Source organism: Mastigoproctus giganteus, chromosome 4 (genome assembly GCF_048544385.1).
Source record: "Mastigoproctus giganteus isolate SK-2022 chromosome 4, ASM4854438v1, whole genome shotgun sequence".
NCBI lineage: Eukaryota > Metazoa > Arthropoda > Arachnida > Uropygi > Thelyphonidae > Mastigoproctus > Mastigoproctus giganteus.
The window spans coordinates 155,057,836-155,072,371 of record NC_143578.1 but is presented as its reverse complement, the minus strand read 5'-3'; the positions used below and the strand labels follow the sequence as shown (position 1 = coordinate 155,072,371).

Genomic DNA, 14,536 nt, shown 5'->3' with positions numbered 1-14,536 from the left:
GACACAGTAATTAATACTTATGCCTCTGAAAATTTGTCATTTTGAGAAATATAAGTACTAATCTTATGGTTCACTCGCATTTACAACATTTTCATAAAACATCCATAGTCAACGTATATCAACTTTTAATTGCCTTAAGGCCACCATCTTGGCTGGGTCTGACACCTTTATGAGTTTCTCTTACTTGAAACTTTAATATGCAATTTATTTCAGGTCCATTAATTTATTAAGAAAACATTGGATAGCCTCAATTATGCTTGCATGTTGCATTTAGCTTTTTCGTTAAGATTTACAAGTGTCAATCTATGTGATTGATTTGAAGCCTTTGATTAGCAAGTGTTTTCTTTCATTATGCTGCTTTGTAATAGCCCAAATTTTTTTTTATTTCAGAAGAAAAGAATAGAAAGTTAGAACTAGAATGTCTTCACTGATCAGACATGAGTTTTTTCTCTTCTAAGCAGGTTAATTCTCTGTTGGGGAAAAACATTTAACACTGCACTTGAAATCTAAATTCTTCAAGCAAATATTATGAATTGCAAAATTTGATATCTGACGGACTCATCTTTTCCTAGGGAGGCTTGGTGTTTGTGTGTGGTACCCAGGATGGTCTAATGCAAGTGAGTGGGCGAAGGCATAATACAGATGACATCATTGCTACTGTACTTGCAGTGGAACCTATGAAATTCATTTATAGAGGACGGTAGGTTTTTACATTACATATATTTTTGCTGAATTATTTAGTGTACATGCTCTCTTTTTATATAAAAAAAAAAAAAGTAAAGTGCAGCCATTATCAACCCACTGCAGGGTGGAAGCCTCCTCAACAATTCATGCTGAGGGAAATGGACCATAATCTGCCACGCCGGTCCAGTGCGGGTTGGCAGATCGACCGTATTCAGCAGTCAGGGGCTTGAACCCCGGTCTACTCAAAGAGCGTGTGCTACTGCACTCCCGCTCCTGCCCACTCGGCTACGGATACTTTATATTAACTCACTGCCTCTGTCATCAAATCTGCCAATCGCTTTTTCAGTCACTTCTAATAGAGATAGAAGGTTGAAACTTTGTACATATTCCTAATTTGTGTGACAATGCATTCTATCAAAATTTGAGCTAAATCTATCAAGCAGTACCATGCAGCCATTGCATGTCATATATCGGCTATCGATTTCTGACTTTTTCTCCACTTCTTACCTGGTTAGAAGGGTGTAATTTTGTAAATAATCTCTTTTGACATAATATTTCAAAATTTATGTTATGATAATGTTTCCGATTAAATTTGAGCTAATCCATCAAGTGGTACACTGTGCAGCTATTATATTCCTCATATCAGCCACCTGCTTTACATGGTTGTATGCATGTAATACATATAAAGCATGCAAGATTTTATTATATATTTTTAATAACATGAATATTCACTGAATGGTCCAACAGCCTTTAGCCCTTTTGTAAATGTCAGTGTATATATATGTTTTGAAGATTCTGTCAAGAAAACTTCAGCAAATTGTGTGCACGTGCTTGCAACATGTTGCAATCTATAGAGAGACATGCTACAATCTATCAACTCTTTTTATTAGTAATAGTAGCTGTTTTTATATTTATGATAGTTTCAAAAATCAGTATAGGAGGCTGCACCCTTTCAACAAGATTAAAGACAATATGGGTTTAAATAAGCTAGCACTGAAGAAAATCTCAGAAATTTGAATCTGTAGGTTGAAACTGAATTAAATAATACATACATGCATATATAAAGGTAAAGTGCAGCCATTATCAACCCACTGCAGGATGGAAGCCTCCTCAACAATTCATGCTGAGGGAAATGGACCATAATGTGCCACGCTGGTCCATTGCAGGTTGGCAGAGCGACCATATTCAGCAGTCAGGGGCTTGAACCCCGGTCTACTCAAAGCGTGTGCTACTGCACTCCCGCTCCTGACCACTTGGCTATGGAGGCCTCATGCATATATACATATAATAAACTGTTAAATCCAGCACATTTTATAGAAGGTCAGAATTTTACAATCTGTTTTATTAGGAAACCAATTTAGTACTAGCAACAATAATAAGCTGTATAGATAATGCAATGGTCATAATTCTCACAGGAAAACAAATTTGCTTTTTCCATGAATTGCCCTGGTATTGCGATACTTTCAAACAGATGTCCTACCAAGGTTAATTAAGCATTTGTTTAAAAGATGAGACTGCTATGACTGCCTATATCTGGACAAACTGGTCCCTTCTCTGAAAGCAAGTAGAGTCTACAAATATATGTGAGGAATACAGTTGTAAACAAATTGTTCAATAAGAGCTGCCACATGTTATACGAAATCAGTTTTCAAAGTTGAAATACAGCTAAAGCTAACTGCTTTGTTTGAGGGATGCTGCATGATGAAGGACCAGTTAGTTCTGAAATGACTGTCATAGTAGTATCATCTTTTAAACAAATGGCCACTTAACCTTTTGATGAAGCCGTCTGTTTGAAAATGCAGTAAAACGTTGATTATCCATGGTAGTTCAGGAACAGTAGAGCTCGGATTATTGAAACACAAGATAAATCAAAATTGTTTTTATTTGTTTAAATAACTTTCAAAACACACAAAAACATAAGATATTATTTGTATATAACAACAACAATAAAATTTTATTAATTTTGATAGAAAGTCTGTGATTTTTGATTTTTTTTTGTAGCATTATTTTTTCTTTTATTTTTCTTATGTGTCCGTGAATTTGTAAAATTACAATATAATCTACATCATCTTCACTTTCCACGAATTTAAGTAATGTCTCAGCAGTTTTTAGGACTTCATTCCAACTTACTTTGCAAGCTCACTGTAGTTCCTCATCATCATCATCCTCGTCAGGTCCTGTCATAGGTTCTTGCACACTTTGGATTAAGTCATTGTCAGTCACTTTTTCGTAGCCTGGTTCATTTTTGTCTATATTTAACCACTGATTAAAACTTGCCTCATTTAAGTCTTCACATCCTTCAATATTTTGAACTGAGTTTAAAATATCAGGAACAATTTCTACACAGTGTTATTTGAGTCTCCCACTTCCAAGTTATTTTCGGAAATTACAAAGTCATCGGGCAGTATTTTTTTTTTGAACAATTTTATAATTGTTTCACTTTTAACTTCCACCTATGCAGTAGAAATGTTATAGATAGTATCTTTAATTGTTAGTAACTTCCAAAATAAAAGAGGATTCTTTTCTTCCGTGATAAAGTCCATCATCAAGGTCATTCTATACAATCGTTTCATGCTCTCAATCACCCCCTGGTCCATAGATTGTACCAGTGTTGTTACATTGGGTGGAAGATAAAAGGCAAAAATATCACTATTTTCGGCAGATAGTTTTCCAATGTAGGATGGGATGGAGCGTTATCTAATAACAAAATTGCTTTGTGGGGAAGACCTTTAATAATGAGACATAGATTTTTTAATGTGAGGAACGAATTTATTTGTCCACCACTTTTTGAATCTATCCCTAGTCATCCATGCAGATTATAATAATCTGTTGGAATATTAGTTGTGTCCTTTAAACCTCTAGGAGATTTTGATTTTCCCACTATAGTTAATTTTAATTTGTCATCCTCTGAAATTTGTGCACAGCATAAAATTGTTATTCTGTCTTTGCTAATTTTATATCCTGGTGCATTCTTTCTTGTACAGGTGCCAATATGCAATTGGGCATTGCTCGCCAATAAAGTCCTCTCTTGTCTGTGTTGTAATTTTTGATGGAACAAGACCCTTTTCTTTAATAATCGTAGCTAATTCATCACAGAATAAAGTTGCTCCCATGTTATCTGCACTCAGCTTTTCATCCTGTATCTCTAAACTCTCTTATACCATTCCTGTCTTTAAATTGTTTCAACCAACCAGATGAAAATGTAGGTGTTCCAGGCATTTGTAATTTGTCAAGAAAATATTTTGACTTGCTTACAATCATTGGTCCAGATATTGGAGTTCCTTCAGCTCTTTGTTGTAAAAACCACTTTATCATTACTTTCAAGTTGTTCTTTTGTAGCACCTTTGAGTGATTTTCTTTGTGAAGTGAAAGCAAATGTGTCGCATTTAGAAACAAATTTATCTATTTTGGGCTGGTTTTTAATGACGTCCCATACAGTTTTCTGGCCAATTCCAAATTTGTCTGCAAGCTTTGAAATACTTTCACCTTTTTCATGTCTTTTAATGATATCCAGTTTCTTTTCCACTGCTAAAACAACTTGTTTTCATTTAGATAACATTTTTAGGGGTTGAAATGCGAGTTAAATATTACGAACAACACATGGAAAGCATGGGAACAAGCTTTTGCAATGTTTAGTAGACAAATCAATGTCTGGAGACTAGACACCGGCGAGGTGATCTGATAGAGGTGTACAAAGCCTTGAATGGTTTGAGCATGCTCAATGCTGATGGGATACTGCATCTTGCTCAGAATAATCACCTGAGAGGGCATAAATTCAAATTGAGGAAAGACAGATGTAGGATAGATGTGCGGAAATTTGCCTTTAGCCAGCGGGTAGTTGGTTGGTGGAACAGGTTGTTGTTTGGTTTTTAGGAGCATTAGCAACTAAGGCCATATTGCTCCAGGATATGCGGTGGTCATTCCTTAACCTTTCCGCATCCTCCGTATTTGGTGGTGACGGGCTCGAACCCCGGTCTAATCAAGAAGCGTGTGCTACGCACTGCTGCTCCTTCCCACCTGGCTACGGAGGCGCCGGTGGAACAGGCTTCCATCCCTTGTTGTGGAGGTTGATAGCCTAAATAAATTTAAGGCTCAGCTGGACAGGTATTTTGAACGAATGGAGGGATGAAATGGAAGTTTTTTTTTTTTTTTTGTTTCTGGCTGATGCCACATAAGCTTGCTTTCTTGCATCATATGCCTCTACTAATGCTAATGCTAAATGCGAATAAGTTACATTTGTATGCTATTTCGCATTAGAAATGCAGTAGGTGTTTCAAGACACTTGATTTCACATCTGTGGGTGTAAAAAAATCTGATGTGATTCAGCAGGTGGCAAAACAAGAGACGCGACAGTGATTTCCTGTGTGTTATTTTATGAATCTATTTGCACAGATAAATAATTTTCTTTAAATGTTTGTTAAAAATAAAACTGCATACATTAGCATTAGCATCAGTAGAGGCATGTGATACAAGAAAGCAAGCTTATGCAGCATCAGCCAAAAGAAAAAAAAAGAAAAGAAAACTCTCCCATTTCACCCCTCCGTTCATTCCAAATACCTGTCTAGTCCAGCCTTAAATTTATTTAGGCTATCAACTTCCACAACAAAGGATAGAAGTCTGGTCCACACTGGCTAAAAGCAAACTTCCACACATCTATCCTAGATCTGTCTTTCCACAATTTGAATTTATGCCCTCTCAGGTGATTATTCTAAGGAAGACAATGAATCCCATCAGCATTGAGCATGCTCAAACCATTCAAGACTTTATACACCTCAATCAGATCACCTCGCAGGTGCCTAGTCTCCAGACACTAATTTGCAAAACTTAAGCCTTTCATCGTAAGAGCATCCCTTTGTTCCATTCACTAATCTTGTTGCCCTTCTCTGTACTCATTCCAACAGCTCTACATCCTTCTTAAAATGTGGCCTTCACACCTGTATACAGTACTCAAGGTGTGGCCTGACCATTGCCGTATACAAAAGAGAATAATCACCTCCATATCCCAGCTAGAAAAATTCCTATATATCATTGACAAGACACCATGAGCTACTCTTGCAGACTGTCTGCACTGCTCAGAATACTTCATATCTGCCTCCACAATTAACCCTAGGTCCTTTTCGTTCTCTACCACTGTCAGTGTAGGACCACAGAGTAGATACGTTACTCTGGAGTTACTAATTCCCATATATAGTACTTTACATTTGCCGATTACCTCCACAATTACCCCGAGGTCCTTTTCATTCTCTACCACTGTCAGTGTAGTACCACAGAGTTGATACGTTACTGTGGAGTTACTAATTCCCATATATAGTATTTTACATTTGTCAATGTTAAACTTCATTTACCACCTCTCAGCTCATCTGTTCAAATTTTCTAGATCCTGTTGCAGCAGTGTACTGTCATTATTGTCCGTAATAACTCTGCCAACCTTCATATCGTGTGCAAACTTGGACATTAAGCTTGATATACCATCATGAATATAATTTATAAATACAGAAAATAATAATGGACCCAACACTGAACAACATTGAACATTGTGGACTAATAACATTAGTCCACGATGAGCAGTGACCATTGATTACCACTGTCTGTCTTCTCCCACTCAACCATCCCTTTATCCATAGCAGCAATTTGCCTCCAATGCCACACTGCTCCAATTTGTTCAGCAGTCTTCCATGTGCAACAGTATCAAAAGCCTTTCTAAGATCCAAATACATGATATCAAAGTTATTCCCTGCATCCAGTTAATTTGTGACCACATCATAGTATCCAATGAAATTGGTCAGGCAATACTTTCCCTTAACAAAACCATGCTGTGTCCGAGCTGTAACTGAAATCTTGTCTAGATGATCCTCTGCAGTGCTTCTTTTACCAGTGCTCCTCATTAATTTTCCTGGAACAGAAGTTAAACTAACAGGTCTATAATTACTTGTGTCTCCCTTTGATCCTCCTTTGTGAATTGGGGTCACATTTGCACATCTCCAGTCCATGGGTACCTCCCCTGAGTCCAAAGAAGCTCTCATAAATATGGCTAAGGGTTTGCTTACTTCCTATGCTGCCTCCTTTAATATAACTGGATAGATCCTATCCACCCCAGGTGCCTTTTTTATGTTTATCATCTTACAATTTCTCCTCCACTTTCCTATCAGTTATTACAAACTCATTGAGCTCACTGCCAGAGTTCAATTCACCTCTGGCATTCCCCTCCCTAAATAACTCCTCATGTGTGAATGTAGATGTAAAATACTCATTTAGTTTGTTAGCCACCTGAGCGGGATCATCAAGAGTTGAACCATCAATATCCAGTGGACCAATTTGATTCATTCCTTTCCTTCTAGAGTTTACATAGGTAAAGAACTCTTTTCTGTTTTTCTTTGCATCCTTTGCCAAAGATTTCTCATAATCTGCATTTGCCTGCCTAATCTCGTTTGTGACTTGGTTACAGACCAGTTTATGTCTATCATAAGCTTCCGTGTAACCCATTAATTTATATGTATCCCATTCATTTTTCTTCTCTGCCATATGTCTCATTAGTTCATCTGACATCCATTTAGGCCTAAACCTTGAATAATATTTCTTAGTTGGTATGTAAAGCCTAGTAGCTTCCAAGATTAATTTTTTGAATGCTTCCCATTTTGAATTTGCTGTTGGTAACATCATCAGTTGGTCCCACCATATAGAATTTAAATACTGTCTCAGACCACCGTAGTCGCTTTTACGAAAGAAAAGCCCTTCCCTTTACCCCTGATGGTAGTTACCTCTTTGAGTAAATTCCACTTCAGCACACTGTGATTTAAATTTTTTCTCTTTGTTTTTTACTTTTGAACTTTTTATTTAATAGTTATAAATAAATACTGAACAAATATTCCAATTTTTGACTTATTTATTTTTGCGAATGAAAAAAGCATAGGTAACTATTTGTAGTTACAAGCATTCCAGTACTATTTTTTTTAGCAATACATCTCTGTCTATACCTTATACACTAATCAAAAAATAACATAAAATATTTGTGTGTGTTTCAGAATTTAACTTTAGATAAAACTATTTATTCTGGTCTTTAATGTGATATTAAAAGCATTTAATCAATTCAGATATTTTCACACTACAAAACCTCAATTTACCCATCAGAGAACTGAAAATAATTTTTTTTTCATAGACAAAAAAAAAATTTTTTTTTAAAAATAAAAAATTCTATTACATTACATTACAGAATGAAATTATTATTAGCCATATGGTGCAAGGAAGCCCAAGACTTATGCTGCACCAGCCAAAAAAAAAATTCCCGAGTTATCCTGTGAGTAAGAGTGAGAGAGAGTCAGAAATAGAAGGGAATCACCAAGAAAGAGAAGAATGATGATATCCAGCTCAGGACCCTGGGTGTACCAAGCCCATACTCACCAGATGTGAGCCCCTGGGATTAATAATAGTATTAGTAATGGCCGCATGGTGCAAGAAAGCCTATGGCTTATGCTGCACCAGCCAAAAAAAAAAAAAAACGAATAAAACAATAATAATAAAAAAAAAAAAAAAAACTAATAATTAATAAAAGAATAGGATATTAAACCTATCATCCTATGTGTTCCCCCTCAACCGAAGGTACTGTCCAGATGACCTTTGAATTCACCAAACTGTCAGCCTCTACCACCCATGTAGGCAACGTATTATAGTAATTTATAACTCACTGGCTAAATTAAAACTTCCTGCAGTTCAATCTAAACATCTCCCCCATAACTTGAATTTATGTCCCCTAGTTCTAGCATCATTTATAATCTTGAAAATTTCATCCTCATTCATTTTACTGATGCTTCTCAGAGCCTTAAACACCTCAATCAAATCTCCTCTAAGGTGTCTAGTTTCCAAACTCTGCAACCCACATATTCAGTCTTTCTTCATAAGGATGCCCTTTTGCCGATCCCACCAGGCGAGTTACCCATCTTTGCAACCTTTCAAAAAGCTCAATGTCTTTATTTTGGTGCGGTTTCCATACTTGAACACAGTATTCCAAGTGTGGTCTAACAAAAGCCTTATATAATGGGATTATCACGTCCCTGTCTCTACTTGCAAAAGTTCGATAGATCATCGATAGGACACCATGGGCCTTCCTTGCAACCTGTTTACAATACTCAGAGAATTTCATGTGTGACCGTATCGTAACACCCAGTCCCTTTCCTCCAGTATTGGGTTTAATTGAACTCCACCCACCAAGTGAATAAATAATTTTGGGATTACTGTTTCCCAGGTGTAATAACTTACACTTTGTTGGATTAAAACAGAGCTGCCATTTTTCTGGCCATTCCTGAAGTCTATCTAGGTCTTGCTGAAGAAGCTCAGCTTGACAGTGATCATTAACTACTCTACCAATTTTAACATCACGCCCTCTATCCCTTCATCAATGTTGTTAATGAAAATTAAAAACAACAGTGGTCCTAATACTGATCCTTGAAGAACCCCACTTATTACCTCAACCCAATCTGAGGAATGGCCATTTATCACAACCCTCTGCCTCCTGCCCTCAAGCCATCCTGCTATCCATCTAAGGATTTTCCCAGTGATTCCAACCTGTTCCAGCTTATAAAGCAACCGCTCATGTGGGACTGAGTCAAAAGCTTTGCTGAAATCTAAATAAACAATGTCGAAATTATTCACTAAATCCAGCTCACGAGTTTCCCTTTCAAAATAGCGAACCAGATTTGTTAAACATGATTTTCCCTTTACAAAACCATGCTGAGTATCCTTGAGAATTTCAGTTCTATCCAAATGATCCTGAATTCCACCCTTGATCATTGCCTCCATGATTTTCCCTACTACTGAAGTCAGACTGACAGGTCGATAATTTCCAACTTCACTTTTAGAGCCACCCTTATGTATGGGAGATACATTTTCACTTTTCCAATCCAAGGGAATCTCCCCAGAGTCTAATGATGCTCGCATAATTAGCCTCAATGGTTCAATGCACTCACTTGCCGCCTCCCTTAAGATTATAGGGTATATTCCATCAACTCCAAGAGCCTTACTAGTCTGTAGGCTCAAAAGTTTTTTCATTAAATAATCTTGCGAAATTTCAATATCATTAATTACATATTTTTCAACTTCATTCCCACAATTTCCCATTACCACAACAGGTTTTTCATCTGTAAATATCAATGCAAAATAACTGTTGAGTTCATCTGCAATGGCAGCTGGTGTATTTAATACTATTTCCTTTCCCTTACGTAAAGGTCCAATCTGGTTTGTCCTGCTCTTCTTAGCATTTATATATGTGAAGAATTCCTTATCCCCCCTCTTTGCTTTATTTGCTAACGATTTCTCATAAACTTTCTTTGCCTGTCGAACCTTTTATGTGGCTCTATTACAGTCATCTTTGTAGCTGTTATAGGCTTCGGTACTTTTTATTGCTCTGTAACCTTTCCATGCCACCTTTTTCTGCTCAAGTAATGTGGCAACTTCACTATTCATCCAACTTGGAACCCTCGTCTTGAAGTATTTTTTTAATGGTAAATATGCATTCAAGGCGTCTGTGATTAATGTTTTAAAAGCATACCACAGTTCACTTGTATTCATTCTCTATGCGATATCTACCCAGTTAATAGAGGCTATGTAGCACCTTAAGGCATCATAATTTCCTTTTATGAAATTATAATCCATTCCTTTGCCTTTTACTCCTGCTACCTCTTTCTTCATCATCCACCATAGAACTCCATGATCACTTCCTGCTACTGGTTCCTCCACTGTCATCCCTGTTATATCATCTGATTCATGGGTGATGATGAGGTCTAGGATATTCTTTTTTCTAGTACTCTCCCTGACATGTTGATACAAATAACAGTTGTCTAGTTGATTTAAAAATTTTGTTCCCCAGTTAGTCCAATCAATTAGAGGCAAATTGAAATCACCCATAATAAGACATTGACACTTACTTGCCCATTCCATTTGCATGTAGAGACTTTCGTCATAATCTTTACAATCACCTGGTCTGTAGATTACTCCTACTCGCATTATACCTTTGTTTCCAACTATATCACACCATACAGATTCTATACTAGCATGGGAAATGTCTGAATCTGGGAAAGCTATCGTCGCACTCAGTCTGCTTCTGATAAGAAACATTACCCCACCACCCCTTCTATCTACCCTATGCTTCCTAAATACATTCTACAAGCCCTATTATGTCTGTGTTACTTGTTTTAACCAGCAGTTCAAATTCACTCATTTTATTGATGACACTTATAACATTGCTATATAAACAATTAAGACTTACTGTTCTTGTATACTTAACAACCCTTGAAGTTTTTTAGGCTCTCTTCCCTGGCATTAGCTACCCCCTCACTTGAAACGTTTCTGCCCCCAGAACATCTAGATAATATGTCCAGTTGGGGTAACAGATAAGAACTCTTGGGGCATGTGCAAGAATTACTTTAACCAATATTATCCGATAAACACATGTCACTATTACCCACATCCCCCCCCCTAACTAGCAGTTTCCCTAAACCTTTAAGGTATCCTCAATAATACTGGCAAAAACTTTTGCACCACCTTTGTTTAAGTGTATCCCGTCTCTACAAAACAAATTCCTTCTACCTACAAGTGTGGGCCAAGCTGATAGAAATTTCTCCCCTAAAGCTTTGCAGAGTCCTTCAATGCTTGAGTTAATTCACAAGGCTTTTAACATATAATCCCTCCTATCGTGTCTGGGCAGAATTGCAGATGCATAGACATTGTGGCCTAGCTCATGACATTTCCTCAGCATGGTCCTGTATTTTTCCAACAAATCGTCAGATCATGTACATTTAATGTCACTAGTCCCCACATGAATAATAATATTCTCTTTACCCCCTTTAAAATCTGACAATCTGTTGCTGACGTCATTAATAGTTGCTCCCGGCAGACATACCCTGATTCCAATCCACCTATCCTTATTACAAAAAATATTCCCTGTTTCCCTGACAATAGAGTCTCCTAATAAAACAAATTCCTTTTGAACCAGAGTAGTTTGCACTTGGTTTTTCTGTTTTGAGGCCCGAATCGGGAGTGCATCACTTGGTAGATTGCTGGAGTCTTGAATCCCTGATGAGCTCCCAGATGCATTATTCTCAAGGGCAAGCACCCGTTTTTTCAGTGACTCAAATTGTTTCATCAATGCACCAAATTGTAATTTAAGATCGGTGCACTCCTTACATCAGTCACAAAGAAAAGAATCCCCAGGTGAGCTTTGATTAGTCGCCAGGTCAACCTTGGAAAACATTCCACAGGTTCTGCAACGGATTAAATCATGACTTACCCGTAAATCGCCATCAGCTATTTCTGTGTGAGTCACGATACCCTGTGACGTGTTTAAGGCAGATCTCGTAATTACCATTATAAAATTAGTTAAATATCAATTAAAATTAACGTTAAAAAATTATATCTATAATATTATAAAAATCAAACTGTTACAGGAAAACCTATAACAAAATAATCCAACAATATACTAAATAAATCAAATATTTAAAAGCAATAATCAACAGTAATCCAATCCACTTCACTGAGCAGCCCTGTCGAAGCATGTCCGCTCACCTCAAATGCCAACACTCGAATAATAGCTGTACTTACAGCATAAGTAAAATTAATGGTCATACCACCATGAAAAATTAAATGCAAAAAATTAATAATTATAATCTAATATACCAATATAATATAGCCAAGTTCCGTAAATATCCCATTGCTTTTAGATTCATTACCAAGTGGTAAAGATAGTGGCTGCTTTCACCCTAGTACCTATTCTTCAAATTTCTTATTATAATTTATAACAATTTAACATCCACTTGGATCGTGTGATTTAGAGTGTTAGAGTGTTAATCATAGTGTGATTAACACTAAAGAATAATTCAGATTTTCATAGATTGAAACTTATGACTTCATGAATCTCTTCACCCCAATCCTCTAAACCTAGTAAAATTGGTTCTTTCAGTTTGTATAACAAATTTAAAAGCATAATAAAGGCCAGTTCTATTATATGGAATTGTTACATCCACCTTTGTGTTCTTAATAATCACATTTTCGACGAACTTCATGTCTTTAAGCAATTCACTGGAGTGCTCGTGGGAGCTCAACTTTCCTCGATTTATGTGAACTTTTATTTGCATTACTCTGAATATCAATGCATATAATAATCATCATCTAATACCAGCTAATGTTAATAATAGCCTTTTAGTACATTGATGATTTGCTGGTCTTTAATACAAAAGTTAATAGCTTATCGAAATTAATATATCCATCAGAACTTAGCTTAATAAAGCATTCGGAAGCATGATAAATGCAAGATTCTTAGATGTTAACATTACCCTGTTTGAAACCCCACAAACTATTAATATTGAATTATATTAATAAAAGGAAGGATTATGACTTCAAAATACCTTGTTCAATGGAATTTAATATTTCAGTTAGAATACATAAATTTCATCTTTCTTACTATTTTTAGTAAAATTTCTAATGAAAAAAAATTATATATATATATATATACATAATGTTTTATTTTTTTAACCACTGAATAGGGTTACAAAATCACCACAGCAGCTAGCCGATATTTAGATAAATACACAAACATATGGAAAGATTCCTTGAATATATTGGAATGGAAATATATTTTAAAATAATTTTTTAAAAAAATATATATTAAGTGGAATACTTTTCATTATATGCACTACACATGATTATTGATTATAATTTGGGTATGCTCTTTGCCTATAAATGTTTTACATATTAGCATTAGTAGAGGCATATGATGCAATAAAGCACGCTTATATAGCATCAGCCAGAAAAAAAAAAAAAAAAAAACCCTTCCCATATCACCCATCCATTAAAATTCCGAAGTTTGAAATTTTACACTAGAAAGCATATGGAAGGCATAAACTTGGCTGAGCAATTAGAATCTTATTTTTTGAATGCAGATCCTTCAACTGAAAGGAGCACAAAGTCCAAAGGGTTCAAACTTCAAAAATGCTTAGCTCTGTATCATGAAATTTAAAAGCAAACAAACTCAGATTACTGATTTTTTAAAGAGAGCAGAAGATACACGAAATCTAGATGCTGCAGAAGGCGAAGATATTCTGCAACAAAGAAAACATTATCGTTTGATTGTGCTTAGCAGCGATGAAGAGGAAGAAAATTAAATGAACATACATTATCTGACATAATATGTATCACAGTTTGTAAGACATTTGTTCAGTTATTACTATTTTTATTAGCTTTTGGACTGTAACTTCCCTTTTTGTACTGGTTCTTAGTCCCGTAACACGTTTTGCACTACACAAGATTTTAAAGCTAACTACCGTGTTATACGAGGGTTACCTGTTCTGTGGTCCATTCTTTTGGACCATAGTACTTGAGGATTTTTTAAATATGGATCTAAATCCTTTGTATGCTTTTTTCTTTGAAAATGATCTTGTTATCACTGTAAGGTCAAACATCCATTTAAGTCTAAGCCTGTAATAATATTTTTAATTGTATGAAAAGCCTAATAAATTCTATAGTTCACTTCCTGAATGCTTCCCATTTAGCATTGGCTGCTGCCAACATCATCAGACAGTCCCACTGTAGAATTTAAAACTGCCTGAGAGCACTGAGTAGAAATAGAAAATCAGACAAACTTCATTCTTTCTGATATTTTTGGTACTTTTCTGATCACATCTGGTGAGTATGGGCGTGGAATACCCAGGGTCCTGAGCTGGATACCATCATTCTTCTCTTTCTTTGTGATTCCCTTCTACTTCTGACTCTTGTTCTCTCTCTCTCTCTCTCTCTCTCTCTCTCTCTCTCTCTCTCTCTCTCTCAGGGTAATTCAGAAATATTTTTTTTTTTTTTTTTTTTTGGCTGG

At 36.1% G+C, this 14,536-nt stretch overlaps 1 protein-coding gene across 2 annotated transcripts in view; it reads left to right on the top strand.

Moving 5' to 3' along the window:
• Nucleotides 1-14,536, top strand: part of LOC150087127 (disco-interacting protein 2-like) — a 1,128,863-nt gene that overhangs the window by 623,774 nt on the left and 490,553 nt on the right. For both annotated transcript variants that reach the window (XM_090372979.1, XM_090372978.1), the window contains exon 25: nt 573-700. In XM_090372979.1, the coding sequence (XP_090229105.1) occupies nt 573-700 (128 nt within the window). The remainder of the gene's footprint in view (nt 1-572; nt 701-14,536) is intronic.